At 49.0% G+C, this 17,489-nt stretch overlaps 1 protein-coding gene across 2 annotated transcripts in view; it reads left to right on the forward strand.

Moving 5' to 3' along the window:
* The window catches only part of ADAM19 (ADAM metallopeptidase domain 19), an 81,579-nt gene extending 65,060 nt beyond the window's left edge, over positions 1 to 16,519 (forward strand). For both annotated transcript variants that reach the window (XM_023617322.2, XM_023617324.2), the window contains 9 exons: positions 1,158 to 1,266; positions 2,588 to 2,792; positions 3,559 to 3,636; positions 3,749 to 3,857; positions 4,895 to 5,039; positions 5,836 to 5,920; positions 6,238 to 6,462; positions 11,942 to 12,094; positions 12,916 to 16,519. In XM_023617322.2, coding sequence (XP_023473090.1) covers positions 1,158 to 1,266; positions 2,588 to 2,792; positions 3,559 to 3,636; positions 3,749 to 3,857; positions 4,895 to 5,039; positions 5,836 to 5,920; positions 6,238 to 6,462; positions 11,942 to 12,094; positions 12,916 to 12,969 — 1,163 coding nt within the window. In that variant the 3' untranslated portion in view covers positions 12,970 to 16,519. The remainder of the gene's footprint in view (positions 1 to 1,157; positions 1,267 to 2,587; positions 2,793 to 3,558; positions 3,637 to 3,748; positions 3,858 to 4,894; positions 5,040 to 5,835; positions 5,921 to 6,237; positions 6,463 to 11,941; positions 12,095 to 12,915) is intronic.
* Positions 16,520 to 17,489: the final 970 nt, after the last annotated feature.

Genomic DNA, 17,489 nt, shown 5'->3' on the forward strand with positions numbered 1-17,489 from the left:
TTCAAAACAGCATCTCCAGGTACTCCCCTTGACTCAGGGTAGACTTTCAGAGAGAGGCAGTGGACAGTGTTCTTCCCAGTCCCTTGATGCTTTAAGTTCTCAGAGTGGGTAGGTGGACAAGAGTAATGCAAAAGAAAAATGGGCAGAGGATGGAGCCAGAAAAGGGAATGCAAGTGGCCCTTAAGCTATGAAAAGATGTTTACCCTCACTCGTATTAAGTGAAAGCAAATTATAACTACTATGAGATGGGATTTTTCATATATTGGATTGGCAAAGACTGAAGAGTTAATATAATAATGATACTATAATTGCAATAACAAGAACAATAATATAGTGTTTTTGGAAAGTGTGGGGAAGAAATAGATACAACCCCTATAGTAAGCAATTTGGAGATATCAAAATTTTAAATGCCGTTAAATTGGACCCATCCATTCCACTACTTAGGAATGTATCTTACCTGTATTTGCACAATAATGTAAAGATAGATTTGCAAGGATATTCACTGCAGCATTGTTAGTTATAGCAATAACAACCCTATATGTCCTTCAGTAGGGGCTGCTTAAATTAATTCTAGTATATCTGTACGGTGGAACATAATGCAGCTGAATGAAAGAAGGAGGCAACTCTGTGTGTACTGAATAAAATCATTCCTACAATAAATTAGGTGAAAAAATACAAGATGCAGAACAGTGAATAGGATATGCTGCCATTCTTTATTAGATTCTCTCTGGAAGATACATTGTTAATTATGATTGCTTCTCTAGGGGGTAGGGAAGTAGGAACTGGAACGGCTAGTTGGAAAAATTTCCAAGACAGACTTTATTTCTTTAAAATTTTGTACACGTATTGCCTATTTTTAAAATTCCTGAAGTAGGACAGGGCTCCTTCATTAGAGAGAAGGCTCAGCACACAGACCTCCCACAGATATGAAACCACAATAAGATATACGGGACTGATATAAAACCTTCTATGAGTAGGTCTTGAGAAGATGGGAGTGGAATAACCTCATGGGGGTGCAGGAAGAAAAGGCTGAATGTTCCCTCCCCCGAAACTTTCTTCCCCTCGTCATTTTACCAAGGGCTAGCTTTGTCCTTTGGGGGCTTCTGACTTCTACTAAAGTTGGCTAGTGTACTGATAAATGTTTCTTACCCACCCAGGAGCCCGGCCTGCTCCTGATCTCTGCTTCGAGAAGGTGAATGTGGCAGGGGACACCTTTGGAAACTGTGGGAAGGACATGAATGGGGAACACAAGAAGTGCAACATGAGGTGATGACCATAGGGAAGACCCCGTGAGATGAGGGGTGAGCTCTGTCCTCACTTCTCCCTAGCCCCACAGCTTGGCTGGCCCCAGAGCTGGGCCTTTCAATAATTTGGTTGTAGTCAGTGATCTATTCCAGGCCCGTTGTTGGACAATGCATCATTCAGCCCCAAAGAAGTCAGAGGGAGGGTGTGGATGGGAATGCTTCCCGGAAACCTGGTCAGACTTCCTTTTGGGACCTTCTTACAGTAGGGCAGGGAATCAGCCCCCTTGGGTCATTTCTGCAGGGTGCTAATTATACCTTCATCTGAATAGCCCATCATTGATTCACTCATCCACTCATTCGTTCGTTCATTTCAGCCAACCATTCATCCATCCATCCATCCACCTACCCACCCATCCACTTAGTTTATCTATTGAGTATTTACGACATGCCAGAAACCATGCTGAGTACATGGAACTTTTAATTAACAATACGGTGTAGTGTGATAATGGAGATGTGGAGAGAGCCACCCAACTCAATCTTAGTGAGTTGAGGTGGTTTCCCAAAGGAAGTCATGCCTAAGCTGAGATCTGGAGAAATTATCTAGTTGAACAGGGTGGGGAAAGGTGCTGGTACATGGGAGAGTGTCCAAGGCAGAAAGATCAGCAGAGAAAAGCTGGTGGTCAGAAGAACTGATAACAATTTGATATAATGTATAGTGCTGGGGAACAATGCAGAGGGAGCTGCTGAAAAATGAGCCTGGATAGTTAAGCAGGGACCAGATCATGAAAAGTCTTGAATGCATGGTTAGGGGAGTTTGGAATGTGGCTTGAGAGCAGTTTGGAAATTAGATTCCAAAGGGGCAAGACTGGACACAGGGAGATCGGTTTCCCGGTGTCCAGGTGAGAGAGGATGGTGGGGTGAATTAGGGTAGATATATAGGAGGGAAGATTGACAGAGCTTGAAAATTCCTTGAACCCAAGAGTGAGGGAGAATGGGGAGTTGGGGGTGATACCAGGCTTCTGGCTGGAGCACCTTGGTGCATGACGGTGCAAGGATCATTAGGGGACACGTTGCTCAGTTTGGGTCATTGTCCTTACAAGTGAAGAGGACTTCCCAAGGCCAACTCTCTGGCCTAGATCTGCTTAGGGACAACAATCCTATTTCCTTCCCATGATCTAAGGCCACATGAGGTCTCTCCTGGTGGGTCCCTAGAGGAAATTTGTTGCCCCCTCACCCCTTCCCCATCCAAGCCTGCTGTCCTGGTCAAGAGAAACTGAAGCTCTTCCCCCCAGCTCTTCCTCTGCCTCTGATTCCACCTCCTTCTCTCCCTCTCCTGGGCCCAGAGATGCCAAATGTGGGAAGATCCAGTGTCAGAGTAACGAGGCCAGGCCCTTGGAGTCCAACGCAGTGCCCATTGAAACCACCATCACCATGAACGGGAGGCAGATCCGATGCCGGGGCACCCACGTCTACCGAGGTCCTGAGGAGGAGGGTGACATGCTGGACCCAGGCCTGGTGATGACTGGGACCAAGTGTGGCTACAACCATGTGAGTCTCTTCCTCCAGCCTCCCTCAGGGGCTGGGCTGTAGAGGGCAGTGATTGGGAATTGTGAGCTCAGGAGGGAGGAGGCCTGGGCTCGAATCCTACCTTCCCCAACCTCTCTGTGCCTCAGTGGCTTCCTTTATAAAGTGTGTTGGTAATAGCAAGCAGCCACCCCATAGAATTGTTATAAGGATTAAATGAGATAATCCCTGTAAACCGTTTAGACTGGCTAGCTATTATCACAATCATCCTCATCATTAATTATCATATGAATTAAGAAATGGACTCCTCTAGGAATCAGGAAAGCCCAGGGGAAAATAGTGGTACCTATCTCAGAGTGAACTATGAGGATGAAATTATAAAAAATATATGAAGCACTTGGTATGGTACTTGGCACAGAGTAGACTGCTGTCATCATCATCATTATTTTTAAGTATAATATTAAAATTAGTGCATGTCAATATACAATTAAATAATTAACATATAACCAACAGCAGTAATGTAGAATGTAATAACACATATATATTATATTATTAAGTATAATGTTTTAACAATATAATATTTGTTGTTTTCTCCCTAGTCACAAAAATAATAGCAGAATTTAGTTAACTACTGTCCTGCCCTTGGCTTTTTAGGTTCTCACTGTAATAAATAACCTGAAGGGGGCTGCCTTTTTGAGTCCCATATGTTCTAAGTGCAAAACCCCAGTCTCCTGATTGCCAACAGTGTTCCTTCCATTGTACTGACGGTTCGGTTTCTTCCCCACTGCAGATTTGCTTCGAGGGGCAGTGCAGGAACACCTCCTTCTTTGAAACGGAAGGCTGCAGCAAGAAGTGCAATGGACAAGGGGTACGTGTGCCCAGGGTCCGGGGCCCCACCTTGCTGGTGTCGATGGGAGCAGGCCCCGTGGGAGGCCAGAGCTCTCCAGGGTGCTGATGCCTCCGCCCTTCCCTCGTTCCAGGTCTGCAACAACAACCAGAACTGCCACTGCTTCCGGGGCTGGGCCCCGCCCTTCTGCAACACGCCCGGCTTGGGGGGCAGCATCGACAGCGGGCCCATGCCCCCTGAGAGTGAGTTCTTGGCCTGCTCTGGGCCTCTGCCCACATTTGTGAGGAGAGTTGGGTGCTGTGGGGGCAAGTGGCATGTTGGAGAGAGATGAGTCAGCTCCGTGATCCTGATTTTGTAGATAAGAGAATAAGAAAAAGAGGGGCTGAGTGGGAGGAGTGGCTGAGGCTAGCAGCCTGGCGTGGGGGCTCAGCTCAGTAGCTATTTCTCTGTCCTTTCTACTGAGGAGGGTGAACCTGCTTAGAAAGAGAAAGATTAAGAGAGTCTGTAGGTTATTGAATAATTGCATCCTTTTTTGGGGGGTAGGTTGGCGATTAGTCCTTCTCGGCCACTTAAAAATAATCATGAACCTGGGGCAAATTATAGTGGTTCAGATTCCCTTGAATGAACAAAGCTTAAAATGGGGAACCAGACACTAAGAAAATTTTAGTTTTTTAGTGGAAATCTCAGGAATTCTAACGCTTTGCTTTCTAAGCTTTTTAAAAAAATAGTAGCAAAGTATTTTTTTTAACAAAATCCTTCAAGGAAGAAACCCCAATATATAAAAGTGTGTCACTGGTATATATATATTTTGTATGTTAGATTGATAATTCATGAGAACATTGGGGCAGCTTTGATGAAACCAAATGTGAAATTGTAGATTATGTGTGACAGTTCTAGTCTTAGGTCAGTCTAAGTCCCTCAGTGTTTTGTGTTGGTTTCTTTGTGTCTAGGAAAACTATGATTTAGGCTGAAAAGTAGTGATAAATAATAATAGAGCTGGAACTCTTTGCCCTGAAAGGGACTCTCTTCAATTAAACAGAAGTGGCTGGAGAAATTTTATTATGTGGTGTGCACAAAGCAAATTGACCTAGCTATTTAAGCTAATATTAGTGGTTTCTCAGTGGTACATAATATGTGTTTTTTATTATAATTTTAAGTTAAAATAAGTAATACAAATTAAGTGCAAATCAAATATCTGAAGAAGAATTAGGAGTATGTGGTTTGAAATCCACAGCCCAGACCGCTTCTAAATCTCTCACTTCGGTTCTGTTTCTGGAAGGTGTTGGTGCTGTGGTAGCTGGAGTGTTCACAGCTATCTTTGTGCTGGTGGCCCTTATGCTGATGTACTACTGCTGTAGACAGAACAACAAACTGGGCCAACTCAAGCCCTTGGCCCTCCCTTCCAAGTTGAGGCAACAGTTCAGGTATGATGGGGTACCATGAAGGACTTGGGGTCCTCTATGGATCATAAAGCTTTCTGTAAGCAATACCTGGTAAAAAAGTTGTGTTGGTGGATCTAATTCAAGGAAGGCAAATGCAAGGTACACACTCCCCTCCCCCATCTGCTATGCTCCATGACCATGGCAGACCTTGCTGGATGGTTTTATTATAAGTTCGCCCTACTGAGCCTGGTCATCTCTTCAGAGTCCTTCTCAGCAGAATGTTCCCAACCAATTCAAGTTGGAGTATGAAATGAAATCGATTTGCCATCCTTTATCGAATTTATTTGCTCCCCATCCAGGATACTGAGGCAACAGAGAATGACTGAGTAGCCCAAGTCAATCACAGGGGTCGCTGGACATCAGCTCAAGACAAAGACTAACTTTTTTTTAAGCAGTTCATTGCTTTGAATGTTGATGATGTGTAGGCCCTGAGTCCTCTATTAAATTACACTTGTTGTGGAGAGGGGAATTGGTTGATGGCTGGTGACATCCTTATGTCTCCGTGGGGGAGAAAGTTCTTAAAGGGGCAAAGAGAAGGTGCTGAGGAAAACTCTGCTGCGTAAAGGCCAACTCCCTTTCCTTGAGAGCTCTCCATTGGCCATGCACTGTCTCCATACCTAGGGAGCTGGGGTTTAGGAGGACCCATCCCGCTTCCTCCAGAGCAGACCTGGGGAAGATTTAGCTGCTTCTTGGCTGTGCTTGGGTCAGAGGGAACTCAAGACACTGACCCTCGATGAAAATGCCCCCTTCCTCCTCTTCCCCCATTCCTTGTTCCCAGTTGTCCCTTCAGGGTGTCTCACAACAGTGGAACTGGCCATGCCAACCCAACATTCAAGTTACAGACCCCTCAGGGCAAGCGAAAGGTAAGGATTTGCACTGTTGAACTTTACTGTTTTTCTTTTATCCCTCAGGACCCTTCTGGATTTTTCTAAGAGCCCCTGTGGCCTGTGGGATTGGTAATAAAAGCCACTTTCTTAGCTTGAGAGACATTCTGTTGGTTCTGACATCCCCTAATAACTTTAAAGGTTGCATTGACCTCTGGGGTCCTGGGGATCTAGGAGGCCAGCTTGTCCTCCTCTTGGCCTCTGGTCATCTCAGTGAGACACACAAGGGCCCCCCTGAGGTTTTAAGTGCATCGAGGGTTCCTGTGTCTCAGTCATTCCTTGTCTTATGCATCCAGGTGACCAACACCCCTGAAACCCCACGGAAGCCCTCACAGCCTCCTCCCCGGCCCCCTCCGGACTATCTGCATGGCGGGACCCTACCTGCACCATTGTCAGCGCACCTCAGCAGGGCTGCCAGGAACTCCCTCGGGGCTGGGTCCCAAGTCGAGAGGAGCGAGTCATCCAGGAGGCCTCCTCCGAGCCGGCCAGTGCCCCCTGCACCAAACTGCATTCTCTCCCAGGTAAGTGGACTCTTGGAAACCCTAGGCCGGGGGTGTTGCTTTTAAGGCCACTGCAGCGGAGAATGACAGATCACTTACTGAGTCATGAGCTGACTGCCTTTCCTGCATTCTGGTAAATGTGGGGGTCACACAGAAGGTAAGGGTGATGAGCATGGGGAGATACATGCCCTGGGCAGCCCCTAAACCACAGAGGATTTCCTCCCTGGTTGGCCTATTATGCATCCTTAGGTCTCCTCTTAGATGCCACCCCCCCTGAGGAGCCTTCTCTGATCCCTAAGCCTGAGTTTGGTGCCCCTGTGCTTCTCTCATCATAGTACTTATCCCACCGAATTGTACCTATTAGTGTCTTCCACTAGTCGGGAAGTCTGACTGAGGAGGGTACTGTGATGCCATGCTCATTCGAGGAGCAGGGGCCTCTGGGAGGTGTGAATGGGGTCTGGCTGTACACCCTCGCGGTGACTGGTGTTCGTTGGAAGCAGAACCGCGCTGCTCAGCAGCCTGTTCACCTGGCATGTCTGTGCTCTGACGGCTCCAACTGTACCTTGTGGCAGAAATTCCCACACCGCAGACACAGATGTTTCCAGGGTGGCAGTGGGGTCCAGGGCAGTGATCAGGTGTGGTGCCTTCCGGAGCTGGCCTGCGTGTTTTGGGTGTGACCCCTCAAGTGGGAGAGGGGACTTGCTCATTTTCCTGCTGTGACTGCTTTTCTTGGGTATGGTCCAGAGGGCTCCACTGGGGCCCAGGCTGACCCTAAAGACTATAGAGTTGGCACCAGCTCTGGAAGGTCCCTCGGACATGGAGCATTGTCACAGTTCAGCAGAGTTGAGAGCATCAGGTTCGGTTCTCTGATGATGTGAAACCTCCACTCTCCCATTTTTCTCATCTGGGGCAAGAGTGGGATAGAAAAATCCATGCAGAAAGGGAGGGCAAAGACTAACAGGGAGAGTGGAGATGGAGGGAGAAAGGGAAAAGAGCAAGAGGAGTAGAGAGAAGAGAAGAGGAGATGGAGAGTGTGTTAGTCTGCTCGGGGGGCCGTAACAAAGTACAGATCTTGACTTATGATGCGGTTATGTCCTGATAAACCCATCATAAATTGAAAATATTGTAAATCGAAAATTCACGTAATACACCTAACCTACTGAACATCATAGCTTAGCCCAGCCGACCTTAAATGTGCTCAGAACACTTACATTAGCCTACAGTTGAGCAAAATCGTCTAACACAAAGCCTATTTTATAATAAAGTGTTGAATATCTCATGTAGTTTGTTGAATCCTGTACTGAAAGTGAAAACCAGAATGGTTGTCTGGGGACAGAATGGGACCAGTGTATCGGTTGTTCACCCTTGGGGTTGCGCGGCTACCTGGGAGCTGTGGCTCACTGCCTCGCCCCGGCATCACGAGGGAGTATCCTATCACATATCTCTAGCCTGGGAAAAGATCAAAATTCAAAATTTGAAGTATAGGTTCTAATGAATGCATATTGCTTTCCCCCATTGTAAAGGCGAAAAATCCTAAGTCGAACCATCATAAGTCAGGGATCATCTGTACCAGACTGTGAGGCTTAAACAACAGAAACGTACTTTCCCATGGTTCTGGAGGCTAGAAATCCAAGAGCAAGATGTCAGTAGGTTTGGTTTCTTCTGCGGCCTCCGTCCTTGGCTTGCATACGACCATCTTCTCCCATGTCCTCATATGGTCCTTCTTTGGTGCATGTGTGCCACAGTGTCTCTCTGTGTGTCCACATTTCCTCTTCTTAGAAGGACACCAATGAGATTGGATTAGGGCCACTCTAATGGCCTCATTTTAACTTAATCAGCTCTTTAAGGGCCCTGTCTCCAAATGCAGTCGCCTTCTGAGCTACTGGGGGTCAGGGCTGCAACATATGAATTGCGGTGGAGGGATATAGTTCAGCCCGTACTGGAGGGAAAGAAGAGGAAGGGAGTAAGAGAGGAGAAAGCCACCATGTAGAGGCAAGGGTGTAAGGGGAGAGCAGAGGTGCAGGGGGAGGAAGGGCGGGAGGAGCAGCCTTTTTAGACCTTTATTCCTGAAAAACCCACTCTGGAGACTTGTTCACCAAAGATGGTGTCAGTGTCACCCCAAGAAGCCAAGCAGTAGCCAGGGGGGCACCGGGGGTAGTGGAATCCAGCTGTGGGGAGAAATTCTGATGCTCCATGTCCTGCCCTGACTCCTGCTCTCCCTGGTGGCTGCTGGCTGGAACCAGAGCACAGAAGGCTTCCAACCAGTGGCAGGCATCCCAAAACACAGATCCCAAGCACAGTTTCTCCTGGGCCCCGGGGCCCGGACAGGGGTTTCTCTGAGGACAGGCTGCAGGGATTAGATCTGGGCAGCTGCCTTCTTCCTCAGAACCATTCCAAGAAGCAAGTTATTGCTACCCTCATTTTCTCGCCGGGGTAGCTGAGTCTCACAGGGTTGGAGGGACTAACCCATGATTGCAGTTTGTAAGTGAGGAGTCAGGACTTGAACCCAGGTCTGACTCCAAACCCTTCACCACCTGCCTGCCGGGTCCTGGCTCAGACCCTGGGATCTCGAGCTGAGTGAGATGCCATCTTGCCGTGGGGTCCTGCACCCTCTCTGGAGCTCAGCTCCCCCACCTCCTGGTTGAGTGACATGCACCACCCTGCAGAGGTGGTGGGTGAAGCTTTGTAACCTCTTCTGTTCTCTATAAATGTGTATGAGCATCTCCTCTGTACCAGGCAGCACTAAGCAAAACAGATGCCATCGCCGCCTCGCGGAGCTCACTTTCTGCTGGGGAAGAGACTCAGATACATGTGGTTACCATAGTGATCAGTGCTATGAAGGAGAGCTTCAGAAAGAAAATTACAGGGGGACTTTACCTAGTCTGGGAAATTCAGGAAGGCATCCCTGAGGAGGTGATGTTTGTGCTGAGACATGAGGGATGAGCAAGAGTTAGCAGGAAAGAGCTTTCTTGGTCCAGGGACCTGCTGGTGTGGAGGTTTAGTGATGGGAGAGAGGCCCACACGTGGAAGGAACTTCAAGGCCCAGGTGCCTGGGGGCCGAGGAGCTTTGAGCTAAGGCTGGAGAGCCCAGGGGCCAGGCTGTGCCACAGGCCTTGGTCAGGGCTTCGGTCTCATTCCATGGGAAGGGGATAGTGGTGGGGCATGGGTGATGTGATCAGATTTACCATTTACAAGGATCGTGCTTTGGGCTGCCTGTTAGGCAGCAGGGAGGCACAGTGCCTGGGAGGGGCCCATAGATGTGTCTAGGGCTGTGAGCTTTCTATGTTTTGACCTGGGTGGCGATTACATAGATATATTTACTCTGGGGTAATTTATCCAGTTGTTTGTTTATGATTCGTGTTTTTATATGTACATTACACTTCAATTAAAAAATAGTTTTGAAAAAGGAACAGCTCACTCTAGCAGCAGTGCAAATTACTGATCGGAGGGGCATGAGACTGGGTGATCGGACATACTGGTTAGAAGGTTTAAAGGGTGTCCAGAGGAGAGCTGATGGTAGCTTGGAGCCGGAGGGGGCAGGGGTGATGGGGCGAAGCTGGTGAGAGATGTGTAGAAGAGAAAATAGACGAGACTTGGGGAACAGTTGCTGATGGGGATTGGCAGGAGAAGACCCTGCCCCCGTCCCCACCACAGTGACTGGCTTGTGCAGCCTGTGTGATGAAGGTGCGGTCCCCTGAGGAAGGAGCAATGGGCTGGGGGGGTTCAGAGACTGTTCCTCCCTCTGGAAAACAGTGCTGGGTGAGGCCCCTGGTCCAGCAGAGCTGGGTCATAGCAGGTGTGGCCTGCGGCAGGGTGCTGCTCCCGGAGGCCCAGTGTTGCCATGTTGCTAAGGCTCCTGTCTGGATACACCTCCCCCACCCAGTAGCTCACTTTGCACAGCAAGCAGCTGAGGGAGCACAGCATTTCCCAACTGTAGCCTGACATCTGCACCCAGCTGTTTCTTCCCTCGGAAGGTCTCTGTCCTGGCCTCTAGAGACCACCGCCATTTGGCCATTTGGCTGTTGTCTGGGCTGGAAGGGTGGGGGATCCCATTGTCCTCTGGGGAAGGGATGGAGCTGGAGAATATGTCTTTTGGTGACAAGAATCTGCTGCTCTTCTCTTCTCTGAGCTTTAGTTTCTGCTTTCAGCTTACTGATGGCCGAGAAGCTTCTTGCAGAAAATCCCAGTTCTTTGATTTGCTCCCGCCCTCTCCACATGCTTGCCTTTTGGTCATTTTTGTGCTTGTTAGTGACCCACTCAAGAAGGGGAACAATCAAGGACAGCAGGCGGAGCTCCCACCTATCGAACTGGCTTCTCTTACACCCCACCAGCTTGGGGATCTGCGAGTAGTGGCACAGTCCACTCTTCCCCCCTTCAATATGTTTTTTGATCACAGAAGAAATACGTATTTTAAAAATTTTGACTAGCACAGAAACTTATTTATTCAACTAATATGTGTTGAGTGTTTGCCTATATACCAGGCACTGTTCTAGAAGCTTGAGCTGTATCAGTGAGCCAAAGAGACAAGGACCCCAGCCCCTGCTTCTGGTCTAGTGTGGGATGGAGAGGCAGAAAATACGAAATAAGTAAATTGTATAGTATGTGGAAGAGGATGAGTGATTTATTAAAAAAAAAAAAAGTAGATTAGGATACAGGGGTCTGGGAATGCTGAGTGCCAGGGTTGGGGTGTTGTAATTTTAAATAAGGTGGTCAGGGAAGGTCGTATTGAGAAGGTGACAGGACATGAAGGGGATATAAAAATCTAAAGGGAAGAATCCCCATTAATTGTGCCACCCATAGACAAGCAGTGTGAAAAAACGCATTTTCTTCTTTTCTAAATTTTATTTGTGCACGTAATACACATTTATGCTCTCCTTAAAAAACTTGAATGTTCACCTGGGCAGCGCCCCCATGCCCACTCCCTAGCCTCTGTTAGCACTTTGGTCTGTGTCCTTCCCGGCGTCCTTCTGTAGTTTACGTTTACGTGGGGTGGGGGTGCATGGTGACTTATTTTACCTAAACCTCAACCATTTGAGCTTCAGCTTACAGTGAGGCTGGCTCCTCTTTCCACATCAGCACATATCAGCCTACTTCATTCTTTTTAAATGCTGCATCATACATCACTGTATAATTTTAGTAATTTGTCTATTGATGCAAATGTTGGTTATTTATCATTTCTTTTGCTGTCACAAATAGTACTGCAAGGGACATCCTTGCAGTTTCATTTTCATGCCCTTGTGCAAATAGTTCTTTAGCATGGGTAATAGGAAGTGGAATTATTAGATAGAGAATGATCGTTTCTAATTTTAATAGATACTGCCAACTTGCTCTCCAAAACGGCTTTTTCTTGAGCATGTGCACACACACACAATTTCTTTTTAAATGGGACCCTGTAGTAAATCCCTTTTCTCATCTCATTTTGACCCATAATATATTGGGAACATTTTCTTGTGAACAGGCCCCTCTGGCCTTTGAGTCAGGCTTGTGGCTTTCTCCGCAGGATTTCTCCAGGCCTCGGCCACCCCAGAAGGCGCTCCCAGCTAACCCAGTGCCAGGCCGCAAGAGTCTGCCCCGGCCGGGTGGCACCTCCATACTGCGGCCCACTGCCGCTGACCCTCAGCAGTCCCGGCCTCTGGTAGCACCTGCTCCAAAGGTGAGTCTGTGGAAGCCCTCGGGGTAAAAGCTGGGGCCGGAGAGCTCCATGGGGCAAGAATGTGGTTGAGCAAACAAACCAATTCATGCTTCTTGTTGTAGGTAGGGCTGAGCTTCCAGAACAAAAGCCAAGGACAAGCAAACATTTAGCGTTCCTTGGTTCCTGCCTGACTGTCTTAAATTGGCAATAGGGTTTTTGGTTTTGTGTGAAAAGTGACACTTAGGGGCCTGAGCTACAGTGGCTTCAAACTTGGATCTTCAACTGTGCAGCTGAGTGGCCCTGAGCAAGTCACTTTCTTGAGTCTCAGTTTCCTTATCTATAAGGAGGCAATAAGAAGCAGCCATAACCAGCTCCATCAGGTTGCTGTGAAGTCAAAGCAGTCGATTATATATGAACTGCTGGCCTATGCTAGGCTGCACACAAATGGCCCCTCTTATTACCTCTTCTGTGGGGCTGACATATTCTCAGGCTGCCAGTCCTGGGAATTGGGGCAGAGGGGAGGGGGTGAGGAAGTGTGGCTAACTGCCCTATGTTCCCACAAGGCCCTAGGAAATCTGTGGACTAAGCTGCAGCTTTGGGGCGGGGGGGAAGGGGGGAATGGCTCATCAGCTCGGGGTAGGGGCACCACCATGCCTCTCACTGTAGGGTTGATGATCTGGACAAGCAGACACGTCGACAAACTTCTACGGGAAACCATTCTTCTCAGCTGATGGTCTGTCTATCCTTCCGACCTGTCAAAAGCAAGAGGACAGCTCTCCGTTGATGCCACTGATCAGCATTTGGCTGATGTGTCTCTCTCTCCCTTCTCTTTCTTTCCACAGTTTCCTGATTACAGATCACAGAGGTCTGGGATGATGACTAGCTCGAAAATCTAGACCCATCTGAAAGGGCTTCTCCCTTTCCTTGAGGTTGCTGAACACCATGGAAGATCTGTGACCTCGGAATCTGGAAGAAGCACGTCTGGCCGCCTCCGAGCTCCTCCTCCCCTCCTCCCGGAACCACTGCATCTCCAAATCTCCTTCTTGACTCAGTGCCCCCTTGGCCTCCTTGGAGGCCCAGGAGGACTGCTATCCGATGGTATCTGAGTGTTGTTTTGTGCAATAGACAGCCCCAGGTAGGGAAGGGAGAGCACGGAGGAGGATGAATGGCAGCTTCTCCTCCCACCTCCCTTCAACGGGCCCCTCACCTTAGAGGTGCCAATGGAGATGGTCCAGGCTGTCTGAGCTGGCGAGTCCAGCTGGGAAAAGTCTCTTTTAGTCTTTCAGTCCAGGACTTAGCTTAGAGAAGCCATCCATCCACATCCTACGGTGGAGGGTACGCATGAGAGCTTTCCATTGCTTCTGTCATCCTCGAAGGTCCCAGGCTAGATAGAGGCTGGGCACTTACCCATCCTTTTTAGCTCTGAGATTGAGAGGAGTCAAAGCAGCCACTGCTGTGGCCCTGCCCAGGGTTTGGGTGAGGTGACAGCTCCCGGCTCTTTGGCTACATGTGAACAAATCAAGTCCCTCCCCCCCAACACCCTCCCAAATCCCTGCATCTCCTTATTCACACGGGTCACTCTGACTCACACAGGTACTATTTGTAGGCCGTGTAGACAGCAGGGGGAGCACCAGGCTTGGGCCTCCTCTGAGCCGTAATGCCAAAGGTGCCACTGTCCACTCTCACCATTCTTGGTTGCCTTCTGTTTTCTCTTCTGCACTTTCCAAGTGCCCTGTGCTTTCGATTTCTCCTTCCCTGCTCGGACCCACCTGATGTGCGATGCTCTGAGAGTGGACCCTCAGCAGTCCTGACTTCCTGGGGACCTGGTGCTTGTGACCCACACGTCAGGGTCCTGCCTCAAGGGTTGGCCACTGGATTTCCTGCTGTGGTTCCCAAGAGTGTTGTCTGGAGTAGACTTGGGCTGTGGGGGCCGTAGCTTTATTTTCCATTGTGTTCGTGACCTCAGCAGGGTGAGAGTCTTCTCCCCTCCTCCCCCACCTAAGTCTGAGTAAGGTCCCCAGGGATGGCCACAGGTGCCATGAAGGAAGCAGATGCCCCAGCCTGTCCCTAGGTCTGGTCAGTGACTTGAGGCAGGATTGTTGCCCTCTGAGCAGAGAGCAGACCTGTCTCTGGAGATCTCTGGAGAAGCAGCAATCCACAGCCCTGATGGGGTGGTCTGAGCTGGGGCCAACCAGGCTTTTTGATTGTCCACGTCCTGGTGTCCTCTCCTCTGGCCACGGCCCTCCTCTGACCCTCACTGAAAGAGAACTTGGAGCAGCCAGGGGATGCCATCCCACGGGCCCCGGCCTCCTGCGGCAGAGAAGGAGGCTGCGTGGTGCTCTGCTAGACAGGATGATTTTCACCGAGTCCCCGGAGACGTTCCCTGGGACTGTCTCCCACCCCCAGAAGGGTGCTGGGCGGCTGGCCCCGCTCCTGCATGAGCAGTCGTTTACTCTTGAAACCTCAAAGCAAAGAAGAGGCTTGAGCTTTTCACTCCCCAGCCACCCCCAGGACGCCCTTACAGTGCTCTGCACACAACAGGTGCTCAATAGATGTTCTGGGGTTTGTAGCCAAGTGGGATATTAGGGATGTGCACCTGGGTACACATGTGGGGTGGATTTAGAACGCTCTCAGGAAACGAGGTTCTTTTCCCTCAGGTAGTGGTGATATTTGCGTCCCTGGGTCTCCCTGACATGGCCCCCGTTGCTCCCCGTAGCCGATCTCCACTCTCTTTGCTGCCTGATTAAGTCAGGGGACAGCCTTCCATCTAAGCGTGCTGCTCCAGATGCCTCAGGCCTCAAGGCCGGGTCCCAGAAAAGTAAAGGTGAAAACACCCCCTTAAAAAATCACCCTTAAACCCAGGCCCTGCCTCACAGAGTTCCTATGGCTTATCCAGCTTTTCTCCCTCACATCAGGAGGCAGGAGGCTCTGAAGTGAAAATGCCACAGCCACCGTGGCTGCATGAGTCTTTTGAATCTGATATCCACCCTCCCTGGAACCACATGGGAAAGAGACCTAGGTTGTTGCTGTTTTCTGTCTTTGTTTTTGTTTTCCATCATTTTTAATACCACCTCCACCCCATAAAATTGTACTGTGAACTGGAAGACGATCGAATTTTTAAAATTTGATAGAGAGTTTTGGCAGCCGGTTCTATTTACTGTTTCACTCCTGGTTCTGTTCAGGAGCCAGAAGTCGCCATTTCGGCAGACCAAGGAGGCTGCCGGGGAGCAAGACCGGCCATTACAAAGCTCTGTTTCCCTCCTGTGCCCATGTGCTGCTTTGAGGTGACAAATAAAAACAGAGACAGACTTCAGGAAGGAGGGACTTTCTTGGAAAGGATTACTGCAAGACCAGGAGAGGTACTATTACAAGAGGAGCAGGGGGCCATTGCGACAGTGCTCAGGGGAGCTGTTGCAAGGTCTGTGAGCATCTCAAAGCTCAGAAGAAAGAGGCCTCTTTTATGGGAAGGAGTGACCTCAGCTAGAAGGAGCCGCATTCAGAGAAGGGAACGTCTTTGTCCTCAGCCTTTCTGAGGAGGGGCTGTATCCTGGCTCAGGGTCGAGTGGGGAGGAGAGACTTAACCACGGCTTGGTGAGTTAACCCGCCCTTTGTTCAGCTGGAGATGTACGTAAATCTTTTTAAAAGTTAACTTAGCCTCCTGCCAGTTTTACAACCCTGGAAATGTTTTTCTTAAGAGCCTGGGAGCCATCTCTGAAATGTAAACCTCAAGGGACCTCAAGGGAGATGGCGCCCCTGTCTTCTGTCTCAGTGGGAGTTTTAGCTAGGGCACCTCCCCCAGGCTGTGGCTACCTGCTTGCCATAGGTTCTTTTTAGCCTTGTTTACTTCTCCCTGTAAAGGAAAAGCCTCTTCTGCCCCCGCTCAGAGATGCTTGCAGATCTTCTGGTCTCTCGTTACAGATCTTAGGGTATTGCAATAGCTGTTCCCTCATCTCTTGCAATAATCCTTTTGAATAAAGACTCCCCTTACCTATGTCCAAATTTGTTCTTATTTAGCAGAGGGTCTGGAAGACTTGCATATTTTACATCGGGGACCAGTTCTAAAGTCAGGGATTGCGTTAAATGTGTGTATAACAGCTCTACTGGACACTCGAGAAAGCCGTGGGACTGCCAACTGGAAAGGCGCCCCATCCCTAGGGAAGCTCGCTAAGGAGAGGTTCTGCAGAATCCAAGCCAAGCGCCCCCAAAGTCGCCCTTCCGCGCATCCTCTCAAACCATCCACTGTGTGTACGTATGTGTCTGGGATCCAGGGCAATGTGAATTTTCTTTTTATTTGGGAGATTGTTCATGGAAAACAGATCCTCTTCTCTCTCGTCCACCTATTAATTGTTTACAATATTTGTACATCTATGCAAAATACTTGAATGGGCCATGGTGCCTTTTTTCCTTGTTTGTATTTAATTAAAATAAATTGTCATTTGAGATGTTGCCTGCTTTGGCAATTCGTTTTGTTTCTTTATTTTAAGATCCCACTGCTCAGACTGGGTAGGATCCATCACATGAGGACTCTTCCGAAGAGTTCCCACAGAGACCATCCGTCCAGCCTATCAGGCCATAATGCGAGACCTCGAGCTGATAGAAAAGCCCTGGGTTTTCCCATGACCAGTCGAGGGGGCTCTTTCCCTTTGCACCTGGACACAGGCTGGTCTGGTTTAATTAGGTCTCAGGTCACGAAAGACATGAAAGACCGTGGGATTTTTGAGACATTTCTCATCCTACACTATGGCGTTTAGGAGACAGCCGAAACCCTCTGTTGGCCTCCTCATCTTGTTCCTGGGGATCTTGTACTTCAACGAGGGGAGGGACTTGCCCAAGGTCCGTTGGGCTGGGTGGGCAGGTGCCGAGCGTGTGCTTTCTGCTTCTAGAGCCGTGTGTGACAACACAGCTCACATCCTTTAGTACTTCCCAGTCTGCAAAAGGATCCCACCCTCAATTTTGAGGTTAAGACAGATGGAATCATAATAATCATAATAAGAGGTAACATTTCCTGAGCTCCTAACACATGCTAGGCATAGCATGCGGCTTTAGCTCATCCGATCTTCACCAAGCCCTGGGTCTCTGAGAGCTGATGATACTTTTCTAACTTCTCACCATTATGAGATTGCCTAAGGACCTCAAAAGCATCGAAACACAAATGCTTTAACTACTAAAATGCCTGCTCATGAAATGAGCCGCCACCCAAACACCCCTGCCCACTTAACACCCCCATCTAAACCAGCCGCTGTACCCACTCTGCCGGCCAGTCTCTGGGTTGATAGTCATGGACTGGTCTGCAGCATAAGACAGAGCCTGGCTACACAGACCTGGGTTCAAATCCTGGCTCTGCTGCTTCCTAGATGTGTGACAGTGGATAAATTCCAGAACTCTGAGTCGCTCTGCTGTACAGTGGGAATAACAC

The sequence above is a fragment of the Equus caballus genome, chromosome 14 (genome assembly GCF_041296265.1).
Source record: "Equus caballus isolate H_3958 breed thoroughbred chromosome 14, TB-T2T, whole genome shotgun sequence".
Taxonomy (NCBI): Eukaryota; Metazoa; Chordata; class Mammalia; order Perissodactyla; family Equidae; genus Equus; species Equus caballus.